At 43.9% G+C, this 25,205-nt stretch overlaps 1 protein-coding gene across 8 annotated transcripts in view; it reads right to left on the reverse strand.

Annotated features, from left to right (window-relative positions):
* Positions 1 to 2,232: 2,232 nt before the first annotated feature.
* TCF12 (transcription factor 12) overlaps positions 2,233 to 25,205 on the reverse strand; it is a 54,810-nt gene continuing 31,837 nt past the window's right edge. For 5 of the 8 annotated variants that reach the window (XM_083371566.1, XM_083371572.1, XM_083371571.1 and 2 more), the window contains 13 exons: positions 21,721 to 21,823; positions 20,342 to 20,478; positions 18,816 to 18,978; positions 16,751 to 16,815; positions 14,213 to 14,291; positions 13,710 to 13,783; positions 12,647 to 12,718; positions 11,564 to 11,755; positions 8,151 to 8,265; positions 7,461 to 7,632; positions 6,157 to 6,389; positions 4,212 to 4,355; positions 2,233 to 3,882 (listed from right to left, as the gene is read on the reverse strand). In XM_083371566.1, coding sequence (XP_083227692.1) covers positions 4,213 to 4,355; positions 6,157 to 6,389; positions 7,461 to 7,632; positions 8,151 to 8,265; positions 11,564 to 11,755; positions 12,647 to 12,718; positions 13,710 to 13,783; positions 14,213 to 14,291; positions 16,751 to 16,815; positions 18,816 to 18,978; positions 20,342 to 20,478; positions 21,721 to 21,823 — 1,548 coding nt within the window. In that variant the 3' untranslated portion in view covers positions 2,233 to 3,882; position 4,212. Of the gene's footprint in view, positions 4,356 to 6,156; positions 6,390 to 7,460; positions 7,633 to 8,150; positions 8,266 to 11,563; positions 11,756 to 12,646; positions 12,719 to 13,709; positions 13,784 to 14,212; positions 14,292 to 16,750; positions 16,816 to 18,815; positions 18,979 to 20,341; positions 20,479 to 21,720; positions 21,824 to 25,205 lie in introns of all 8 variants that reach the window. The other 3 variants (XM_083371568.1, XM_083371567.1, XM_083371569.1) reach the window with 3 other exon arrangements.

Consider the following 25,205-nt stretch of genomic DNA (forward strand, 5'->3'; position numbering starts at 1 on the left):
GGGGCTCTGGAGCTTAGGCAAGGGCGCCACCTGCTGGGGGAATACCTGGGGGTTTCTTGAAACGGGACAGGTGTTTGGAGGGACTCTGGAATCTGCCTGCTCAAGCAAGCTGAGAAGCATAGCGAAGGCACCCACCCGACCCATGCCTGGGACTGTTTTCAGGCCCCGTCGCCCTCCTTCCTAGGAGGCCCTACTCGGAGCCTGCTCTGGCTGTGACTTTCAGGGCGACCTTGGGTGCCTATATCACCCCAGGTGAGGCTCTATTTATTCGATCGATTTAACAGCTCAGAGACCCACTCGCCACCAGAACCAGAATGGCAGATTCTGAAGATCTGGCAAATAACACAGCAGAGCCGTCCGCCCCATTACAGCCTTCAAAGCAGCCCTTCCCAGCCTAATTTAGTTGGGGTTCTTGGGGGAGGAGCAGAAGCAGGAGGCAGAACCTTGCCAAGCAAGGTTCTGGATTATCTCACTTTGCAAAACTAGTTTTGTCTTCTTAAAACTTACCTAGCTAGAGCATAAGGATTGCTGAAAGGGGAAAGTAAAGAATGAAGTTTTAGCTGCATGGCCCCCATGGTGTTGAAGGGCTGGACAGCACAATGAAGGCCCCGGATACTCGGTTTCACCGAGTGACAACCTTCACACAACTTGGCTCAGGGACAACCTCCTTGTGGTCATTGCTCACTGATTGACAGTAAACACAGACATCATGGCGGCTAGCTGCCTTGTATTCTAAGCCATCGTTTGGATTCTGGTGTTGCTAGGATGAGAACTCTAGAATTCTATTTCAACCTAGCTCCAGATCAGATCTTTTCCCCAGAAAGCCCTTTCAGTTGTGACTCCAGACTGGGATTCTCAGGACAGCTTGCTTATATGATCAAAAACTCCAGCGGACAGCCAATCTTGCCTTCTGTGGGAATAACTACAAACCCGAGGGTGACCCATCGTGAGGGGGGCACAAAGGGTGCAACTCTGGATGCTCCGGGGAGATTCCACAGCAGCCCTGAAAGATGAAACATCCAAAGGACCCTGGGGAGTCTGCTTACTGCAAATCTCAAGCATCCTTAGGCAGCTCATAACATCCCCAACATCTGTAATGTGCAGAATTGGGAGGTTGAAGGCTGGTCCAGACACAACATGTATCTGTCTCCATCACTTCCAAGCCAGCAAGTAATCAGGGAATGGATCTGCAATGGTGTTCATGAGTTGCTTCCAGAGCTTTGGATTTATAAATACTGCTAAGGCAGGGAAGTTTGACGGGTGGGCATTTCCTATGGATTTGGGGCCTTTTGAGCTTTATGTTTCATACCACAACCAATCTGTATGGAGTTGGCGATATATAAATATATTAATTAGTGAGTGGAGCCCCTAAGCAGCACTCAAGGGCAAGTACTATTTCCTGAGAGGCAGACTGGATCCCACAGCCATTGTGGATCACCTCATTTGCAAATGTCCTCTGCCGGCTCTTATAAGGTTTATTCCTTTATTTTTGTAATTTTATTTTTGAAGATTATCTTATGCAGATATCAAATATAATATATGGATTATATATTTTTTGGCTTCCATATGCATTTATTTTTTGCATTATTTTTAAATTGGTTTTATAATTGTTTGCGCCCAGGAACACGTTTGATATAAGTGGCCATATAAACTGAAAGAATAAATAATAATTGCAATGGAGTGGGAATAGCAATTTGCATGCAACCTCCATATTTCGTTCTCTACCTGGTCCCAAACGCAACCTCTAGAACAATCTTGGGCCATTTTGTCTTGAGGTCCATTGTTTCTCCCCCTCCACCCTGCCCTTACGCCTCACTTGAAATGGGCGTAAAGCATTTGTGGCCAACCTCCCCCGGCCCTCCTGCTCTGCTCCCTGGTCCCTCCCATTCCTGGCCCTCCTCTTGCCTTGCCTTTGCCAGGAAAGCTTTTCCTCTGATCTCTGCGTGTGGATTTGTCTGAACCAGGCCTGTGCGCTTGGCATGTTCCAGATTGTTTAAAGCAGCAAATAGAGAAGCAGTGTAAATCTAGAGAAAAAAAATTCAGCATCCTTGTTAATTTTAATTTAAATGGGGAATGGCTTCACATCATTTTTTAAACACTAAAATTAACGTGGCTTTAAATCACTTGGCATGTCCATTTAAGCTTCATTCTTTCTATTCATGGGCAGATAAGGATTTACCCCAAAATAGACAACGGCATAAAAATTGTTAAAGATTGTCTGAAAACAATAAATACAAAAGGATGGGACATTTATTGCTACATAAATGTTATATACATAGTGTTTTGTGTTACATTGACAAAAAAAGTGTTGAACCTGTTGCTGGTCAAAAAGGTTTATCTGTAATATCTTGAAATTTGACACAGGGTACAATTTGCAATAAACCAACATATGGAAATTGAATAACAAGATGAGAAGCAATTCATCTCGGACAAATAGCTCTTACAATACTCCATAAGGTACTACACAGGATGCTAGAACCCTACTATGCTCTTACAATGCTATTGTAAATTTCTGATATTAATGAACAGGTTATGGTTAAACAACCCTACATTTCTTACTACCTAATATAGTAAAATAAAGTAAGAAAATTTTTACTGAAAACATTTTTTGATTTCAAAAATCTAGAAAGAGTAATATTTAGAATTCAAGAAACTTCTTACAAGATTATTGTATAAAAGACTAGCTACAGTGAAAAATAAGCCAAATGCTCTCTCTCGGTTTTACAAGGGAAGCTTTGGGGTGCACTGCACACATCCTGCACAGCCCAACAAGAGCTAGGAATTCACCAGCCAGGACCCAAAGACCACTGGCTGGGGAACACTGAGGAGGCGGCAGACACTTGCCCAGGATCACTTTAGGACAGCCACTTAACAAACCAGCATGTGGTAGGAACCATCTGAGAGACACGCCCCCTTTGTAGAAGGAAGCCAGCTAGAGCCACAACACCCTCAAAGCAATTCAAGTCTTGCCAGAGAAGCTTGCTGAGGATAGCAGGGCAGTGCCATGGTGGCGGGTCTCTCTCTGGGCTGCTACAATGGAAGACAGCTTAAGTTCAAAGAAGGATCAAAGGGGGAGGAATGGCCCAGAGACAGGGCCTCCCTGCTACGCACTCGGCAAAGGCAACTGACCAGGAAGGAGGCAGCAGCCTCCTTCTCCACGGGGAAGCTAGAATCGGGGCACCCTGGACTGCACTGCTCTCATCCCAGGCCAGGATTTCAACCCAGGTTGTGCTTAGGTCTGCCGGGCTTGTCCTTACGGCTCCAGGGCAGTTCTAGGTGGGCTTCCTCTCAGCCCTACAACGGTCCGTCCCATCAGAAGCCTTAGCAGGGAGGGAGCCATCTGAGAATGCAAAAGGCAGAGGGGCTTTCAGCTCAAGGAGTGCTGTGGTTCTATGTGGCTTGTGCATGTCCGGAGAGGGGAGCTGGCACATGCCCTTGTCCCTTCTTTAAGACACTTGTAGGCATGGTGGAATGTGAAGGGTCAGTGGCATTGTGGCTTCTTCTCAAAATGCACTCTCAATATCAGTATTTCAAACAAGCTTTAAACAGATCAATGTTTCCCTTCATATGGTGGATCTTTATAGTTCCAGTACAAATAAATAATGTTTTGTAGTTACAATGCACTTGTCAATTCAGTTGAGGCACAAGGCAGTTTCCCCACCAAGTGGAGAGGAGATAGGAGTCTCTGATTGTGCTGGAGCCACGGGAGGAAGAGGAGGAGAGGTGCTGGTGCTCTTGCTCTCCCTTCTGGGGCCATTTTTCTCCAAGGGCCACTTCTGGACGGGCTGTTTCTCCAGCGAGGTGGTCAGTGCTACGTTGAGTGTCCTTGTGAACAAAAGATCCCCTCTTCTTGGTCTCTTCCACAGGGTTCTGGATTCTGATCTGGACATTAAAAGGGCAATGTTGAAGCACTGACAGGTGCAGGGCACCAAGTGGCTTGGACTCTGGCTTCTGGACCGGAGGATCTGGTTCTCATTCTGAGCACCATAATCTGAGGTGCCAGAGCTGCGCAGCCTCACACTTTGCTGAGTGTGACTGTTGCTTTTAATAAATTGTGCTGGTGATCTTGGACTAAAGTAGTAAAGGATTCCAACACACAGTCTTGGTTTTGTGATGGTGTAGTTCAACTTAACGCAAAGTGTTTTGGTATACCCTGTATGCCCATCAACATGTCAGCCCCCCCCTCCCACCCGCAGACATAAAAACGTCACCTCACATATGTCCTATTGGATTGGCAGTTTCACTAAGCGCCGGATGGCTTCCTGGATGGGGGGTTGGGGGCTCTGCTGATACAACAGACCCCTTTTCCTCTTCCCTTCGCTTAAGGCAAGCTGCTTTGGGGTTCAGGTTCCTCTCTAGAAGTAAGGACAGAAAGAAATGGGAAATACCTCTTTAAGCTGCTAGCACTGGGCAACATTGGCGTGGAGCCCACGCCTGGGGGCAGGATATGCAGGAAAGCCCTCCTTACATGTTACACCTCTCCATCTACACTCTTCCAAACTGGCCCCTCCCCCCATGCAGATGTCTGTGGGAACTCCTGCTCTTTGGAATCTCTAGTGGGGCTTGACCCATTCTTGTAGTAAACAAGGAGCCTTTCTGTTTAAAAGTGCACTTTCAATGGGATGAGTTTATAGCCCACTCTTCCTTCAAAGAACTCAAGGCTCGCTTAAATGCTTCCCTGAGGGAGTCAAGCAAGGGAAGGTGACCGATGCAAAGCTGCCCAGACAGCTTCAGATTTGAAGGTTCAGACACAAGCCGTCACACCCAATCCTCCAAGAGAAGAACTGAAAAACAGCGGCAGTCTTTTTCCATAGAGTTCCCAATTCTTATGACACGTCAAACTCGCGACGTCACATGATATCGCACAACGTATTGGGATGGTTTTGCCATTGCCGGCAATGGGGTGGGCACGGCTTCCGGATGATGCGTCCGGCCCGCAGGTTGACACCCCTGCTTTACAAGATCCCTGAGGCAGGGAAGCAGAATAAAAATTAGGTCCCTACTGCTAGCAGAAGTCATGAAACGAATGAGATGTCAGTGCTTCAGATCCCTGAGTAGATGCTATTGCTGATACCATCAGCATCTCATTTATATACACATCCTGGAAATGCTCAGCTGAGAAAGCACCACAGCCGATCCAGCAGGCTCCCCGGAAGAAAGAAGAAACACCCCCTTTAGGAAGTAGGTGCATCATTTCTGGAATAAAAATGCTTGCCTATTGGAAGTCAACTGTTATTTCAGTTCCACCAAAGGAGGAGAGTATAAAGAATTTTATAACTTGACCTCTAGAAAGAATTGTTCAAATCTGAAATGGACAAAATATGGATTTGTTACTACAGATTAACTTTATTTTCAGTTGCAGCTATTGAAAGCAGGCAAATCATGTAAGAATCAAAATAGATGGACTTGACAAAATGTGTTTTTTAAAAAGTGCCTCTGTTTAAAACACAAGGCTCTGGGGTTAACATAGAGACGTGTGAAGATGCCTGACAAAGGCTGGCTTGGCGCCCCAGAAGACAGTAAATGCAAAGCTAAATTCTAGATTGGTTTTTCCTGTGACTATAAAATAATTAATGTTCAAAAAATTAATGTTCAACTTCATTCCTTCTCCCCTTTATGTTTCTATTTTCAAATACTTTATGTTTCTATTTTCAAATATTGGACAGTGTGATGGAACACTTGGAAAAACATTTGTAGTGTTAAAAACCTTGGAGGAAAAAGCTATGAAAGCATAATTGCTGAATCTGAGGCTGCCAAACTCAAGGCTGTAGAAAGGAAGCAACTTGCTCAAATCCCAGAAAATCCTGGTGCTGTTTTCCACCATCAGGAGGACCATCACCCAATTCCATGATGGAACCACGCAAGCCCATGGAGGTCAGGCTTGGCCAGTCTGAGGACAACCCTAATTGTTGTGCGCAGGAGGGCTGATCTATGCACTGACAACCCTAAAAGATGGCAAATTATGATATGAAGGAAACAAGTAAACAGAGGGAAAGAGAATGAGCGGAAGGTGAGATGGCTCTGGTTGAGCAAAATCCTCTTTCCCTCTTTTCTACAGACGTAACTCCCAGCCTGCCGCCCCCCTCCTTTAGCCTGTGATGGAGCACAGGCAGTGCTTGCCTTCAGGGGCAACGGGAACCTCCAGCCCCAGCTCACCTCGGACCTGCTGCTCCAGGCTGAGGATGACGGCCACGGCCTGGTGAAGGATCAGCAGCTTGGTCTGGGGCTTTTCACTCTTCAGGTGCAGCTGGCACATCCGGCCCAGCTCCTTGAAGGCTTCGTTGATGTCCCGGACACGCAAGCGCTCCCGGGCGTTGTTGGCCATCCGCCGCTCCCGCTCCCGCTCCAGCTTCTGCTCTGGGTTCAGCTCTTCATCTTCGTTCGTGCTGCTTTTGAAACAAAGACAGGAAAGGCATTGAGAGACAATTCTGTTCTTCCACATTCACAGATTATTGTCTTGCCTATTATTACCAGCTGGAATTTTTGAAGGAGTAAACAATTTCATGCTTAGATCTGCATTTTCTGCAACAAACACTGTGCTTTTGGTCTCCAAGAGGCTGCTGTGCCTGCTCTGCTTCTCACAAGAATGGGCACAAACTCACAGCCTGCCTGGTTATACAGGGGAGAGACCTGGCCACTATCGTTCACTGCTAATATGAGTCTTTTTCTTGCCCCTTACTAGTTGTCAACCGTGTAAGCCAAACTTTTTAAGATTTAGCAATGTGCTGCTTTGTTTGGACAGCAAGTGCAGCCAGGTAATCACACACAAGCCCTTCTGATCTGGGTCAGATGGTCCAGGAACTTTCAGAAGTCACAACAGACTGGGCAATCCTCAGCTTACATCCATTCAATCAGCAATTGTTCTAAGTTATGGTGGCACTAAAAAAATGGATGTACAACCAGCCCTTGAAGTTCTGGCCATCGCAGACGTCCCATGATTGTGATCTGGGCCCAGAAGGGAGCTGCAGTCACACGATCACTTCTCCCAAGCAAAGCGGGTAAGGTCGCAACTAGCTCTAGTCTCTTCTGCTTTTTCTCCCACCCTTAGCAACCCACTGCACGCATACCAGCTCTCCCCTGATCTCCCCCCACCAGCATCCCTCCCACCCCCATTGCTCATTACTTCAGACTCCTGCCTCTACCCATTTAACAACCTGCATGTCTGGGGACTGCCAACCCCTTGCTGTCACTAAGTGATGCGGTCACGTGACGTCATGTTTTACGACCGCCTCGTAATTTAACAACAGGAATTCCAGTCCCTAATGCCATTGTAATCCAAGGACTACTTCCACTAAACTTAAGAAGGAAACCTGACCGTCATTCCATCCTGACAATCTGCCTATATTCCAGCCTGATGCCCAAACCTCAACCCCAAGGGTAACCCCCCTCTACCTCTTCTGCTCTTTCTGATCCAGACGGACCCCTTGATTTCTGGGTTAGGAGGAAAGAAGCCGACATACCTCGTCCTGCCTCTGGAGGAGATTTTGATATCCTTCTGGGAGGACTCGTCATCAGATTTCATGTCATCGGAAGACGTGGGTTCCTGTGCATTGTCCTCCTTCTCCTTGTTCTCCAACTTGATCCGCAGCGGGCCTAGGGCTACGGAGGGGGTTGGCAGTCCAGCAGGCAGCCCTGCAAGGAAACCCAATGAAGCGCAACATGGCCTATTTTATTTATGGGTAAGATTTATATGGGTGCCCAGCCACTCTCAGTGACTCTGGGCCTCTTACAAACAATAAAAACTCAAAATAAAAGGATAGAAAACTGTAACCCTCACCCACCCCTTTAGAAGAGAGAAGCTGTGACTGTCCTCTTAATGGATGGCAGGCAAAATCAAGAGCAAAGAGAAAGTGGCAGTTCCTATGAAATAGTGCAAGGCCATATTTGAAGAGTTACAATTTGAAACCTGTTGCAGAAATGGGTGCAAGCTTTCTGTAGAACGTCCAGATGAGTATGGTTTGATTGGAAACTTCTGGAATACCCCAGAGGGTTCTATATCTGAAGGGAAGGCTCTATGCACACTCAGTGCCAAGAGAGAGACAGACAGACACGGGGGGGGGGGGGAGGAATCCTGCAAATCTGTGAAAAGGGCTTACGGTATTTACTCATTTCAAAGATTCCCACTGTGAAGAAATTGAAATGTGACTCACCTCTATAGCTTTCTTGGGTTTTATGGTTTAGTTCTGTACTCTGGGCAGGAACTGTGTTGCACAACCCTGAATGGTTGCTACTGAGGCTGACGCCATCTTCCTGATGTGTGCTGACCTAGACAAAGACAGCACAGACACAGGTTACCCTTCAGCCTGAAATGAGGTCAGCAATCTCCAATTAACCTGGGAAATTTTTGCCATTGTGCTGATTGCAATCCTACAGCAGAAATCACATGTGCCATGTGGGAAGTCAGTGAGCAAGTGGAGGAGCTTGCTGAGGGACACTACTCCCCGGGAGTCACCCTCCACACTTTCTGCAGGAGCAAGATGGGCACTCTTGTTGCTGACCTTTGGGAAGGAAGAGAAAACTGGGACTGTGTGAAGAACTTGGGTGGTAGTGGAGTCACAGGCTGTACCTGGAATGAGCTAGAGTGCCCTTCCTGGAACTATGGCATGGGATGTTCTGTGGACTAGGATATCGATCTCACAATATTTATACTTAAATGATTGTAGAATTGCCAGGAACATAAAGAGTTCTTCCATTTCAGCTCTCTGAATCCATTAGAGTCTCTGACTGACGACTCTCCACTTGGTTTCATGCCTTTAATGATGGTCCTATGTGCTACTTAAGAGCTGCAGTGGTGCTGGGATGGTGTGGTTGGGTGTGTGTGTGAGAAAGAGAGACACGACAGTATGAAGAATGGAACAGGGCATGAGAACGTGTAAGAACCAAGCAGAGGGACATGCCCTCTTCCAGGCACCTCATGGGGCCCAGAGTGTCGACTGGACCAAATCCAGGGACGGAAGGAAGGGTGCTTGTTTGGCTTTGGGCTGGTACTTGCCAATCCTGCTGCCTCCCCCAAGCAGGCCGCCTGCTTGCCAGGATGAAAACGCTGAGTGGCGGGATTGGGGTGTGTGTGTGTGTGTGTGTGTGTGTGTGTGTGTGTGTGTGTGTGTGTGGTGTTGCCATTCCATTGGGTCCTTCCTGCTGGCTCCTCTGATGACCAAGACCTCGAGTTTTACCAGTACCCAGATGAGTAGTTATTTTATGAAGTCACACTTTCCAAAACTTAGATAAAAGCTAAAATGAAGCGTAATTTAACACTGGCATTAGACCACGAAGACCAGGTTAAAGATATATTATGCTTTAAATAGTTTTCAAGAGCAATAAACTACATGTCTGAAACAGTATTAGGCTTGCAGCTTATGCCCTCTGCTGACCCGACCCCATCCTTAACTTGATGACTAGACAGTTTCACCTATACAAATCTGCAACCAGCGATTGGTTCAATTTAACACAAGGGAGATTATTAAATCTTGAGGGTTATGATTTGTTATTTGGATGGCATGCATATTTATTGTATGATAAGAAGGTGGATAATGTGTTTAAGATACATATATTAAGGTATGCTCTGTTGCGAGTATGGAAAAAATATAGACATAAGTTAAATTATAAGATACCAATTTGGGCAATACCTAAACATGCAATAGAAAATATAAATGTTGGATTTAAACATGATGAGACCACATATAAAGAAATTTTAAGATTAGAAAGGAATGTATGGCAATTAAACCGCCCTGAGTCCTTCGGGAATAGGGCAGTATAGAAATTTAATTAAATAAATAAATAAATAAATAAATAAATAAAAATATATAATATTTTAAAAGAAGAAAAGATTGTGCAAACCTGGTTTCAGTATGGGCAGTTACAAGCAAGATGGAAAGAAGATCAGAAAGTTGGCTTTTCGATAACTGATGGAAATTTGGTAAAACAAATTAGAGATCAAGGTCAAGCACATATAAGAAGGATATATAATGCACTGATAGAAATTGATTCAGAAACGGAACTTGTTAAAGATTGTAGGATAAAGTGGGCCCAGAATTTTCAGGAGGTTATAACAATGGATACCTGGGAAAAGATTTGGGTTAGAAACTTAAAATTTACACAGGCCCAAAATTTAAGAGAATTTTTATAAAATGTTTTATAAGTGGCACTTAGACCCTAAAAAATTAGCAAGTATGTATCCGAACTGCCAGCCCAAATGTTGGAGGTGTGGTTGTGAGGATGCAACGTATTTTCACATATGGTGGACTTGTAAAAAAGTCAAAGCTTTTTGGATTAAAATTTGGTAGAATATGCAAAAGATATTTAAGAAAAAAAATAAGGTTTTCTCCGGTTGTTTTTGTTGGGTATTATCACAGACTTTACTGTTACAGATACTAAATTGATGTTGAATTTAATTACGGCAGCAAGACTTTTAGCAGTGCAATATTGGAAGAAAGAGGAACTGCCGACTATAGAAGAGTGGACTTTGAAAGTCTCTAATCTGGCGGAAATGGCAAAGATCTCAGCATATTTGAAAGAACATCCGCAACAGAGATATATTGTGGAATGGACAAGATGGATTGAATATATTCAGAATAAATATGGGACTAAAAAGTTTCATTTAGCATTTGATTTTATATGACATATTATTAGTTATTTGTTAGTAATATAGTTATGACTATGGAGAGTTAAAGTGCGATAGAATTTAATGTTTTATTTTTGTTGTTAGCATATTTTAGCTTACGTTTATGAGTTTATACCCTGTATTCAGCTCTGGGAAGTCGGGGGGGGGGAAGGAGTTTTTTCTTTTTTCTATTTTAAAAAATGTACTGTAAAACTTTTCAATAAAAAAAAATCTGCAACCAGCTAGTTCCAGCATGCCCCAAGATTCCTTCAAAAGAAGGAAAATGTATTCAGGGTTGAGCACAAAGACTCAGAATATCTGCAGGGAAATGGACTTCAGAAAGAAAATATACCAAGAATCATCCAGCAGATTAGAACAGACCTTGTTCTGTATGTGAATCTGATCTGTGAATTCTGCCCTTCCCCTCAAGGAAAGCTTTCAACATCTGTGCATGTGATGCATTAAGCAGTCTGCTTCATCACATCTTTTTTCTATAGTAAAATAAATGAATAAACCACTGCTTAACACAATTAATATGAATGGAATTTTGTTGTACAAAATGACTGCTGTATTCTATCCCTTTCAGTAATCAAACAGCTGCTAATGGATTGAGAAGTTGGAATCCTCCCTTCATTATAAAATGCCCAGCTGCTATGGGGCTGCAGGCAGGCAGTTTCCCATAGGGGTTACCGGTGCCCAGAGACCCCCTTGGCTTGTGTGCTTGGAAAGGTAAGCTATAAAAAAAAAAGGATATCCCTGGTCTGTGCTCTGTTCACTCGGCCAACCATTTCAGATCTGCCCTTCTCTACATTATTCTTGTCAACCCCCACCCCCACCCCCCTCCCCTCCAGGTCTTGATCAATTTGGCACCTGAATAATGACTCTTACCAATCAGCCTCAAACATTTGTGCCCCAGTTTGGAAAAGAGTGGGTCTCCCCAATAAGGAAAGATCAGAAGCTCACCATCGAGGCTTGTCTACTGGCAGTGTCGTAAGTGGCATTCAAAGTGCTAACGGGCCCATTGTGGGATAGCCGCAATAAGCCCTCCATCTCTCCGTGAGCCCCTGCCAGGCTCGTCGAAGGCCCCACGGCATGGTTTCTCAGCACGTGGATGGCGTCATCGAGTCTGTCCAGGCGATCTTCCATCCGGGACTGCTGTTGGGATTGAGGGGTGCAGAAAGGTCATTTATGGCACAGAGCGGTTTATTCCACTCTATCCTCAAGCATTCTACAATGGGAAAGGCAGCCAGGGAAATGTGGCAGTATCAAAAGGACTTCAAAAACAGCCAGAAGTGAACCAGCAACTATGTGAGAGGGTAACACTTCTGGCTCCAAAACAAAAGAGAGGCAAACTACAAAACTAATCTTGTTTAGTATTCTGGAATAAACTTGAAAGAAAGAAGAGAGGGGAAAGGAAGCAAAACTCTCAATGGGGATTAAAAAGGAAAAATAGTACCATAATTTGACTGTTTTCTAGGCAACAAATGACAGCAAGCAGGAATAGCCAGAGGAGATTAGTATTAAAAACAGGTTCCAAGTTCCATCACATCCTGCAAACTCTTCCTTCTTCCCTCAGCCAGTCCTGAGAGTCGGGCAGAGCCTCTGTGGTCCTGATCTGTTTCCAGCCAAAAGACACGGTTATGATTGAGCAAGGAGGCACAAGCCCCACAATGGGCTCCTTTCATCAGGATCCTGCCCTCTTCCCAAAGAGAGTCAGATTTGACCATTACTGCCATGACGCAAAATGCACGAAAGGGGGGCGGGGGGCGGGTTGAGATAGGGCAGTTTGCTTTCAGGTTTGAGCTCTTGAATCAGATTTCATGCCAGGATTTATCTTGGCATATATTTATTGATTGTTCAAATAAAGTATGGAAAAGAGCATTCACATTTATAGCCTTTCTACAAGTTGAAAAGACAAACTGATGGAAGGAAGAGATGCATCAGCCATGCCATAGTAAATGGGGTGGGCGCTTACTTTTAAAAATCTGTTAAGTAGAGTTAACAAAAAAAACCCTCCAAAAGGCACCCTCTAAACAGAAATAGTACCTCACAGACATCCTTTAAGAAGGACATAGCATCTTGCAAATGCTCATGAAGCTGTTGCTCAACTCGATTTTTCTGGCAAATTCAAGACAGAACAAGAAGCAAAGCACAAGTTAAGTAACGATAAAGAGGTGAGGTAAATAGCTGATATGCAGGTCAGCCTCAGTGGTTAGTTAAGTTAATTTCACAAAGGTTTAATTAAACTCAAAAATAAGGGGATAAAATGCTGTGCACTAAAGCAATCTCTATAGATTGCTTTTGTACATTCACAATGGATGGCAGTAGGCAAATTACTGTATTTGTTAGCTGCATGAGAAAAATGTTACCTTGGGAGACCTTACAGATGCAAAATGCTTTATCAATATGTACACATTATTTTTCTCTTCTGCTTCTGAGACGGGACTGGCAGCTTTCTACAGTAATTCCTATCACCATCTCCCCTCCACAGATCCCCACAAAGTATTTAGTGGGGGATCCGGGAAGCAGACCACTTTCTCCCCCCCCCCCACTCCGCCCCTTCCACAGCTAAGTCTGCAGAACACAGAGGCAGCGATCGGAAGCAACCAGTTCAGATTCATCCCCCTAAACTCCTTTCATGCTGATGGTCGCAAGACTGGATACTGTGCATCCCTTTCACTCCATACACACAATGGGTCTCTTTATCCTTAATTTTTTTGTGCTGAAGAGCCCCACGCGGTGCCTTCTTTCTTGAGTTACACCAATTGCCTTTTGGCATATTTTCCAATTCTGGAATATCCTTTCAGACCGACGGTCCTTGAACAAGAGATGCTGATGTAGTAATGTAAGTGGCAAGCAGAATTATACTATTTTCAACTCAATGCAGGAAGCTCCCAAAAATAAAACTCATTTTGGTCTTGCAGTTTTAATTATTGCTAAATTAATGATTTTAATGAACTGTAAGTTTTCCTGAGAAAATGGTTTTGAAAGGCAATGTACACAAAAACAAGTATCTTGGTTCTGTTAGAGGAAATGAATGTTTAAATAAGATTTGTTTCAATAAAACCAGCAAGCCATTTCTTGGCCAGAGTTGTCCAACAATTCTTACCAACGAATGTAAAGAATTTTCATAGCTTGGAGATGAAGGGGCTTGTCCTCCAGTTCTTGACCACTGACCAGCACCTGTCAAAATCAACATTGCTGAAGCATGGCACAAGCAGGAGAAATGCATCTTACTGCTGCCAACATCTTCTGATTTATAAAGAGCTTTCTATAATTTTTATATGCAGTTTGGATTGTGTTTCTTTGTGGAACCCAGCAAGGACCAAGCACAGAATACTGACTGACAACTGGAAGTGGGGGGTAGAGATAACCTTCCCAGAAAAGTAATGACTTGTTCCCAATATGCTGAATGGGAGTACCTTACACAATAATTTTTGGATAAAGGGGCATTCATGGGTTCTCTGCACATGCTCAGCAGCTCTTTGAGGTATACTGGAGAACAGAGATCCAACAAAACAGCACAACTGCCAGCGCACATCTCTCTGCTAAAAAACCAGTTCTTACAAGGTTTTGAAAAAGGAAGAGGAGGTAGGGGGAGATGGACAGTACCTGTGAGAGACGATGGTGATCCAACAGGTGTTGAAGGATTTGAAGGAAAGCTACTGCTAGTGTGGTCAGGAGAATAAATCTGGGGGAAAAAAGAAATGTCACAATATAAATGTAGCCATTTGAACTATTTGATATGCTAGAATCTACACGTTAAAAAAATTAGCTGAACAACAATTGAAGAAAAGGAAATGTTTAGAAATATTCAGCTTGGCAACTCTGTAATTGACCTGATAGGGAAAGCCAGTAGAATATAAAATGAGAGCAAACCCCACTCCCTTCTAAGACTGATGTTACCTAGTTAGGTAATGAAACCTCTGCAAGAAAACAACCAAGCTCAGAGAGCACCAAGGACCTCATAGTTCAACCCGGAGGGATAAATATTCCATTCTATCAATAACTGCGATTCCCTGTGATTCTCTCCCCAATGCAGTTCCTATTGTTCTTATATAATCATTCTCAATGCACACCTGACTAGGAACGAAATATGAGAAATTGGAACACCACCACGGTAAGTCTGTGAATCCATTCACCTGACAAAGGCAAAGTTATTTATTTATTTTATTTATTTTATTACATTTATATACCGCCCTTTCCCTGAGGACTCAGGGCGGTTTACAGGGAGTTAAAAACCAGCAATACAAAAATTAAAAACCAATTTAAAAAAGATTAAACTAACCCTGTGCAGCTCAGGCTCTGAGCTGTTAACGTAGGGACTTAAAATGCCCATGTCATCCTGTTGGGATCCCTGGCCCCAAGCAACAAAGCCATTCAAGGATCACTTGGAAAAGTCAACTTCCCGATGTTTCCCTCTCTTCTCTCCAGAGACTATCAGCCCTGAGCTATTCAAACTGTACAAAGGCTGCTCTCTCTGAACTGGAAACAGGAATGTAGGTCTGGACCGAGAGATCTGATATAATCAACAACATTAAAGAAAACCGTCTGATTTGATTTTCTTTAAATTAAAAACCAAATGTTTTGATTTGGCATTAAACACTGACATAAACCAGATGCTTCTCTCACCATGTAATCCCCCATGGGCACCATCCTAGGGGTTATTGTTTGGCAAATGTTCAGAGAGGCACATTAGATATGCCCAGATTTTCCTTGCTTTCTATCTACACTAGTTCATTATCCAAGCCCATGTATAATCCATTGGGCTTTGAGAGCTTTGGGTAAATACTTTCATGTACAATTCTCTTTCTTTCCAGCTCTAAAATTACGACTGCAATTATCCAGGCTTAAATCTAAAAGAAAAGGACCTTTGCAAACGTATTATCTGACCTTTCCTTTTTAACCGTGCAGTATTTTGTAAAGAATTTGATATTTAGATTCAGAAATAAATGCTGCATCCTGTTATTTTTTTAAAAGCACCACATCAGACACAATCTTATTTCTGCTATTAATGACAACATTTAAAGGGGAAAGAAAGGCAACAACTTTGCAATTTCAGGATGGTTTTGTTGCTTCATCAGACAGGTTAAAAGCTCAAGAACTAAGTATGGGGATTCCTTCACGAGCAATGAATACACATCTCCAGGTGAGGGAAAGCCCAGGATGGAATATTTGTGAACTGATTGGCTGACTCGTGTCAAGCAGCACCAAGAAGGTGAAGGGCTTCCTTATCTTCCAGTTATGCAAACTGCTTGGCTCCCAGCACACACTAAGCTCTTCTCTTCTGTCCCCAACTAACAGTACACATTCATACCAGACCCTTAGCAAACTGTGGCTGCATCCAACGTTACCGATGATCTCCCTCCCATTTCTTTGTCGTAGAGACCTTCTAATGAAAGCAGCTCCTCCTTTGTGGAGGAAGCTTTGGTGAGGAAACTTTAGGGCAAAGCTATTTCAGGCAAGGTAGCTGCATCACTCAACCATCCTCTCTGCCATGCAGTTAATTATAGAATGTATTTCTCAAGAGGAATTTATTTCTTAATCTCTGCACAATAAACAGTTTTCCTGGGTGCTACGTTTTACTACTACGTTTTACTAGCCACCCCCAGTTGTAGATCTAAAGTGGAATATTTCAAGGGTCATGGCTTAAAATATAAATGGCATTAAAGAAACAACCCTGAATAGGAGAGCTCCCCAGACAATATTTGGAAATATATAGCACATAATTATTTAATCAATTTGTCTTTTGCTTTGGGTCTTGCATCTTGTTTTCTGTTGCTATGCCTGTGCATTCCCCTCTGTCTGCATGCTCCTCTGCCTATGGGGGGGGGGGAGAGGAGAAGACAGCCCAACCGCTCCATAATCTTAACTAGCAATCTTTCTCTTCCAAGAAGACAAGTTTTGCTGTCGTGCCTGCATATAATGTGCCTGAGCGGAGCTTTAGGTGTAAATGAACTTTAGAACATCAACCACAAATTCAAGTAAATGCCCCTCTCAAATCCAAGGCACACGGGTTGCCTGGCCACAGACCCCTCTAGATGCATTCTGCATTTGCTCACCGACATCTACTTGAGGCAATCCGAAAGGCAAGAATTTGCATATGGAGTTTGGATCCTTCCTAGGATTGCTCCACAAACGATTACTTACTGAGGCCAAAGCTTTTCCAAGGGTGTCCCCAGTCTGTGAACTTCCACCAGGATTCCCTCTATGAACTGTAAAGAAAAAGGCAACACAATACTGAGGTGGTGCAGGTGGCCAGTACTTAAGAGAGCAAAATGGAGGGAGGAGGAAGAGCGCCATCAAGAAGGGAAACTGGGAGTTACCTCGGCCCTGCTGTTCTCAAAGGGGCCTTCATTCTGGGCAAAGCGCATCCTCTCAATTACAGGCAAGGGAAGGGGTTTCCTTCAAGAGTGCTGGGAAGCAAACTTTCCCAACTACAGTCAACCGCAGAGCCCCAAAGCATCCCCTGAATCGGTTTATATAGAACTGCATTTCTCCCGTCCCATGGAAACCTCCAGTGTGCTCACCTGTTCTAACCCATTTTCAGCCAGGCCATGGATCATTCTCCACTTTAGGGACCTAGGTAAATGGGCTGCCCTATCCCAGTCTTACTATGGTCAAGAATTAAAATGCAAACCCAAACTTTCACCCCCGCCTCGGTCCTAGAAATATTTGGCATTTAAAATACACTCAGTCTCTACAATAGGTCTTACTCATACTCATCTGCAACCTCTTCAAAGGCAGCATTATCAGGCTTTAAAAATGTATGTCAATGTGCCAAGGCCTCATAGCTAATTTACTGCAATCCCCAAGCAATGCAGGAGACCTCAGTCTAAAACAGCCTGAACTTCCACGGCAGAGTAACTAAAAGGACTACATGCTACGAGGAATGGACTTGGATGTCCTTTAGAGAAGTCTTACCCCTGGCCTGGAAGGGGTAAGACCTTGAGGCGTTCTCCCTCTGAGCCACCTGGCAATGGCAGAAGCAGAAACTCTGACCTCGGTGAGGACATCAACCTTGCAGTTTCTCTGTGAATCTTAGTTCTGCCTATAAAGAAGCCAAGGGCCCTTCAAACGCCCAAGTTCTGCTGTACCCTTCAGGTTAGGGAGATTAGAAGATTGGTAGTGGCATGTCCAAAATCTATGGAAAACAGAAGGAACTTTAGGTCTGAATGCCAGATCTGGCTAGAGCAGTTTATGAAAGAGAAGGTGGATTAATTTAGGCAAACTCAACGTCCCAGGTATAAGCTTCCTAATGAATGGCCACTGTGGGAGGAGAATGCTAGGCTAGATAAATACGTTTCTATTTTCAAAGGTCTTCAGGCCAAACATCTTTTTCTTCCAAATCGCCTCTTCAGCCACTTGGCCATAATGATCCAATGACAAGAGACATGTTCCCTCTTTATTGATGTTTTTCTGAGAAGGCAAGCCACTTGCATGCTTCCCTGTATATGTGAACGTGTTCTTCTCGGTCTACAGACCCAGTTTAGCTCCCTGCCAGCCCATCAGTACCAATCAGAATGAAAATGAAGCTGCCGGGGTGATCTGATCAGTACTGTTCAAGCCAGAAAAACTCATCTGCCTAACCAACTATTTAGACCAGGATTTACCACATTGGTCCCATCATGCTGGGTAAGCATCGTATAGCATTTCAGAATCACATTTGCACAAATAATTTAGCGGTTTGGAACAGTTAAGTTAAAACAACCCAAAGCACACTGCTTAAGACAACAAGAGTTCGTCACTGATGAACCCTCAGAGTTTTTTTAAAAAATGTGTATCTTTGTAAGAAATCATGAAAAGAACTTCAGAATCATCAATCAGAATGCACAAAGCGCACCAAATCCATGAATAAGCTGAAATGTCACCTCAATTAGATCAATAAATCTGGGATTTGGGGGAAAATTAGTGCTCGCTCGTTAGGTAAATATATGTTCTTCCTGAATAGAAGTTATAACCATATTTCAGTTATGCTCAAAGACAAATGATTCTGGTCCAATCACTTTTTTAAAAAATTGTCACATATTTATTTTGGAGCAGTGCATAAATAATGTCCAGATCAACACACAATGCCATCTAAGATCCATCACACCAGCTTTGTGACCCAGTCTTGCCAGATGACAAATCCTTTTTTACAGTTTTAGCAGATAATTATATTATTACAACTTAACTGTGACTAAATTAGCTATAATTTTTATGGATGATTTTTTACCAAGCACACTGGTATCCGAGCCATTGACTGGTGGAGTATGAGAGGTGGTGGTGGCGGCGGCGGCAGCATATAAGGAATTACTGCTACTGCCCCGGTGGAAGCTGGACATTGGGGGAAGGCTGGTGCTTCCTTCTGTTGGTGAGTCTGAATGAGGAGGACAGTTCTAGGAAAAAGGAGAAATGGAATCACAGTGCAAGAAGGGAACAAGAGTGGCAATTTCATATTAGCAAAATTCAAAGTAGCCCCAAACTCTTAGTTAAAAAGAGCACAATGGTCATCCGGCTAAACCAGAGTGCGTGAAGCAAGCGAAGGGCAGAAAGACACCTTGCCTCAATAATCCATAATCATTTCTGAATGTGAGATTTTATTTTTAGGCATTAAGGTCAATGCCAACTGAATGAAGGAGGTGGGGCAGTTTGGAGATGATGGGAAACTCTCCTTCTCCATCATCTGTCCTGCCATTCTCCAGATGCTGCTAAAGGTATTGGTAATAACTGAAATTCGTAACACTTCAGGAAACTAAAGCATGAATTCTGATAACAAATTCTAAAACTTATTTTTACAATTCTTAGTGTAGCGGGCTCAAATGGAATGGGCAACCAGATGGACGAAAGGAGTGCAGGAGAAGCTCCATACTCATCCAATCTCATTAGTGAAATATGAAGCCAAGGCCCAAAGTGACCCTTCTCAGAGTCAACTCTTTACAAAAGCCTCCCACAGATGAGCTGCAACAACCTTGTGTAGTACAATAATTGAGCTTTATTAATTCTTTGATGTAAGCATACTGCAAATGGGTTGGATTATATAGTTTTATTTTCAATCCTTGATAGTGCATTGCATTGTAAACATGGAATAATATTTAATGTGATAAAAAGAAGTTCCTTTTTAAAATCTACTTGAATTATGCAACTGTAGGACAAATATGCAACTAGATTTTTTTCATTGTAGTGGCCATCATGTGTATCTGCAGAAATTGATTCTGCTGCTGATTCACAATTTTAGAGAGCTCCTTCTGATTTACCTTCTGGTAAACTTGACTGGCAAGGAAAATATAAGTAGTTATCAAACACTATATAAAATACATTCTAACAAGTCTTTACTTTTTATATTCATACATTATTAAATTGACGTGTCAACAGACACTATGTCTAGAGAACAAGCAAGCTCTGAAGCAACTCTCTTCCTACAAATCTGAATTTCTGCACAGCCGGCTCATGCCATGCCGTGCCTGAAGACCAGAAACTCTCCTGGTTTGGAAGATGAACTTCCTGAGAACCATGAACCACACCCAGAGTGGTGAGTTTGCTGTGATCCAGAGGAATTTGTCAGCCTCTCTGTATCCACCATAATGGGTACAAATTTAAGAAGACAAAGGAAAGAATGTGTTATATACACAGACTTCCCAAAACATCAAGGAGGCCACTGAAACCGCTTACTGATTTTTCCCACGGCCACCACTTTAGCTGATTCCACAGGGACACAGGGCATTGCTGTCCTTACCACCACCAGCACTACCACCACCTTACCAGACGCTCGTGGGGATGTCGGCTGCCGTAACTACTGGAGGGCAACAGGTGAGAAGGACTTTCCAGCATTCCACCATAACCCGACTGGCTCACTCCATTGGAGGGGCTCCAAAGTTCAGAAGCAACGTGGGTCCCATCTTTATTGTTGGATGAAAATAGAAGACAGGAGACCTGAGGCTTCTGGTCAGGCATAGCTATCAATTTCTACTCTTCAGAAATTCACCCCTCCATTTAGGAACAGGCAAAGAGCAGGACCTCCACAGGCTTGCTAATTGGGGTCAGAAAGAATGAACATGCAGAAGATCTGCCTGCTGCAAAACCCAGCCCCACAGATCAGCTGCCCCGGCGTGTGATTCTTAACCCTTTCAACTCAGTGAGCTTGGGGCTCTTTTTCCCCAGCCTTGAACCTGGGAAGCACCTGCTCCAACTGTACAAGGTGGCTCTGTCTGCAGCCACTGTACTGGCTTCAACCCTTGAAAGAGGAAAGGAACTTTGATATATTACTGTCTAACCATTTTAAGTCTAACTTGTTTTATAACTTCACTTTCTTGGTTTCTGGGTCTTGCACAGCAAAACAGCATTTCCCAGAGAAAGTCAAACAGAAATCAAAAGAACACTCCAGGTATTTATTGCCAGTGAATTGTCTGAGGCCTATCCACTAGCCAAGGATAACTGAATCCCAAGCACACAAAAGCTGTGCAGAACAGCATATTGTGTAACTGTGAGAACTAGTGAAGGATCGGAGTCTTGGATTAGCCTTTTTAGCTTGATCTGGACTGACAAGAGATTCTGCATTAATTATACAACATCCCTGCTTTTAGTTGTAGTGACAATTTATTGCAGTAAAAGAAGCAACTTTTTCTAGAGGATATGTAACTGGCACAAGAAATCTACTTGATTCAGATAGAAACAAGTAACCACTGTAAACCTCATTGGTACAACAGCTGCAATTGTAGCTTGCCAGTACTCTTTTAATTTTGTTTTACCTAACAGTGTTCTTTGTTTTATGCTCACCTCCTTGAGAACATTGTGGCTAAGATGCAGGCTCTAAGAATCCAGAAAAGTCAAGACTGCCAAGATGAGCTCCTTTAGCCCCTGGGAAGAATGATGCTGGTGCTGCAGTCATTCCATAAGGGATAGAGGAGCGAGGTCATCAATGAAAGCCCGACTTCTGTTTTAAGTGCCCAAGAAAAAAAATGCTAATCAGGTCTACTTTAAGATATGCCTTTAAACTGCTATTACCAATTCACATCCTATGAATCTCATGATACTTGACAGCATGAACAAAATAAATTACACTCTCTTTATTTGGTTACTAATGCTATTTATTCCTTTTCTCTCGTATCTAATTTAAACTTATCATCAAAAAACTTTCTTACCTTGTAACAAGAAAGTGCTAGCAAACATACTGCTTGATGGTTTAGGAGACGGATAACTTGGAGATTCTCTATTGAAGTCATCTGAATTAGAAGGTGCGTAGACCTAAATCCATGAAATGAAAGGGAGAAAAAGACAAATATACAACGGCTGAAAGGATCCAGTCATAATCAAGTAGAGCTTAAAAGGAGAGAAGCACAGCTGAATAGGAAGTCACAAGTCTCAAACTGCAGATGCTTTGGGGGGGGGCTTCTTCCTCTCTCTTGGGATGCCGATTCCAGCAGGCAGGACAAAAGCTAAAGGGCTGACTCTGCTCAGCAAGCACAAGACCCTTTCGTGGATGTCAAACTCGCGATGTCACGTGACATGTCGCAACATATCGTGACTTTTCCCCCATTGCCAGCAATGGGGTGGGCACTGTTTTGGTGTGATGCATCTGGCCCCTGGGCTGGCAGTTTGACACCCCTGGTTTAAAACAATTACTGAAATTTACAATAACAGGAAGAAAGACAGATGATCTTGGCAGAAAGCCAAATAGGGACCAACACATCCTACATTAGGGTAGAAGTACACTGGTTCAGGTAGCCCTCAACTAGCAACCACAATTGAGCCCAAAGCTTCTGTTGTCAAGCAAGACATTGAAGTTATTCTTGCCCAGTTTTACTTTCCTGTCACAGGTGTTAAATTAGTAACATGGTTAAGTGACTCTGGCTTCCCCATTGACTTTGTCAGAAGATCACAAAAGGGGACCACAGTACATTGCAACAATCATAAATTCGAGCCAGTTGCCTAGTGTCCAAATTTTGATCATGTGACCATGGGGATGCAGCAACGGTTATAAACATGAAAATGGTCCTAAGTCACTTTTCAGTGCTGTTGTATCCGAGGGCTATGTGTGTGTTTGTGTGAGTGAGTGAGAGGGAGAGACCCACTGTTCTTAGAGATAGCCCTGAGATTCTTCTGCTATATTCTGAACAAAAAAGAGGGGAAACCTCTGTGCAACAAAAGCCTGACAGCTCTGTTTTTTTACAGAAAAGGATAGAAGAGAGCAGCAGAATAGGCTCCGGTGGAGTTGATAGTTGCACCATGTTTTTAAGCAGAGTCTACAACCCTCCCCCTCAAGCAGCAATTTCAAGCTGCACTTTTTTCAGTCTGGATTTTGAAGATCAAAGAATTTTTGTGGCAAAACACAAGTGATGTGGTCTCAGACTTCATTCAGTCCAGATATTGGGAAACAGTCTGCCAATTCTAAAACAAAAAGCAAGTTTCCTTTGTTACAGTGAGAACCGCACACAAATTAAAACCGGCTCTCTCAAGTCATTTGATCACCTGCAGATGATTGTCAGTTTTTCCCCCTTCCCTGGTTGATCACAGGTTTTATTTTGTTGTTACAAACAAAAATGTAAAAGAAGAAAAGGCTGACTGAGATGGTAAGATTAAGCAGTCTGTAAATAGCCAGTTCCCTGCTTAGTGAAGTCACAATTCAACCAAGAGGGTATTTTGGAGTTTCAGCATGGAGAGATATTTGCCAGCACATTACAGACCCAGGCTGAGCAGAAACCCAAGGCCAGTGCACAGCAACTTTCTTTGTGTTCAGACGTGGCTCTTCTGCATTTCTTCCGCATCTTTGTTCTCCTCTCGACTCACCACTGAGAAATGTAACCACCTGCTTAGTTTAGCCAGTCTTTCAAGGAGGCCTGCAAAAAATTCCTTGGGTATCCGTTATAGATAGGCAAATACCAGGGCAATCGTGCCCTTGGTGAATGTACTGTGTTTCTACATGCATTTGTGTGTGAATCCTTTGTTCAACAATTTTTTTAAAAAAACCCTTCTTTTCATATCGAGCAATTTGGAGGTGAGAAGAGATGAAGAGCTCCTGGAACACAGTGGGCAGGGATGGTTCCTCCGGGCCCCTCCAACCCGGTCACAGACATGGGAGAGGTCTCTGCTTGAGCTGCTGAGGGTAAAGGGGAAGCCGAGGGGAGACCTTAGGCAACTGGGCCTTCTCCATAGGCTTCCAACTCTTAGCAGTCAGGAGCCACTTTTGCTTTGCGTCATCTAAACTGAACAGAGACCCTTGAATTCTTAGTTGTAACTCTGTGTCAGAATCCATTTATATTTCATTTCTAACTATCTCCTCTGAGTTAACCCCAAATCTCCCTGGATTCTGCCATCCCAAGGGGGAGAGGGAACAGGCATGGAGTTTTATGGCTTTCACTTCCTCCCTTAAATGGAACCTTTGTTTATTTCGCCTGCTTGCTATCCATCACAATATAATCAACTGCTTTCTCACTAGGCATTCCCTCTCATCTTACCGGCAACTATGAAAGAGGGTGGAAAAGGGAGGAATGAAACTCTCTGGAATCTGGTTTGTTTCTCCAAATGAAGTATGAGGGGGGTGGAAATGATCCTGCTGCAAACGGACTGTTCTCTCTCCTCTCCCACGATGGGATTATCACCCGGAGCTTGGCTGATCCAGAACTGACCGAATGAACTGTGGGGTGGGGTTTGCTTGGGGACACTTTATCAAAATATCAATCTGTGAGGGGATTCCTCAGATCCTGTCTATTATGCCTGCTATCTCCTATTTCTTAGTAAAAGTTCCTGCTGGGAAAATTGTGTTCTCTAAGTAGAGTCCCTTCTTTCTTAAGATGTGGGCTGAAGTGGGTTCTGACATTAGACGGGATCAGCATTAAAAGTCAACCTGGAAGGAAGAACCTTACTGGGGGACTTTGAAAAAAAAAAACAATGTCTAGTGACGAGGCAGGGTAGGAGGGAAGCCCCATGGAAAGGGACCAAAATCCCACCAACTATTGGGAGCTGAAGCGTCATATTCCTCCGGGGAAGAGGTGGTGGAGACGCGCGACCACAAACCACGGTGGTCGATGGGTGTTGGAAGGAAAAGCGAGTGGGAAAAGGCATCGAGGAAAGTAACCCTGAGATGGGGCAGCCACCAACCCGAATGGAAGCAAGAGATAGAGAATTCCCTGCACGCCAGCAGGGAGGACAGGAGTTATGCACCACACTCAGATTGGATCCTAGAGAAAGCTATTGACCTGATGAAAAAAAACCCTTGGCTCTCTAAGGGGGGAGAAACCTGAGTCCCACAGCCGCAACGACGCCTGGAGCTGCAGCTGGAGACAGTGGAGCGGATCCGGAACCTGTAGCACCGGGGGCATCTGCTGAACCCAGAGCTACCATCTCGGCAGCACACACCCCCCGCCGACCCCCAAATAGGGATCAGAATGGGGGGCAATACCGGCAGCGGCGAAGGCACCAATCCATTCAAAGACTCCCGCCTCTGGAAGCGAAATTCAGGGTGGAGCCGCCACACTTGGGATTTTTCCTATCTCAAGTCCTCAGTTATATAGAAGAATACGGACAGGACATCCCCAACGACAAAGCCCGCATCCGCATCATGCAATCCACCCTGGACGGACCGGCAGCAGACTGGGTGGTGAACCTGCATGACTCCGATGCCCCAGAA

Source organism: Vipera ursinii (genome assembly GCF_947247035.1).
Source record: "Vipera ursinii genome assembly, chromosome: 11".
NCBI lineage: Eukaryota > Metazoa > Chordata > Lepidosauria > Squamata > Viperidae > Vipera > Vipera ursinii.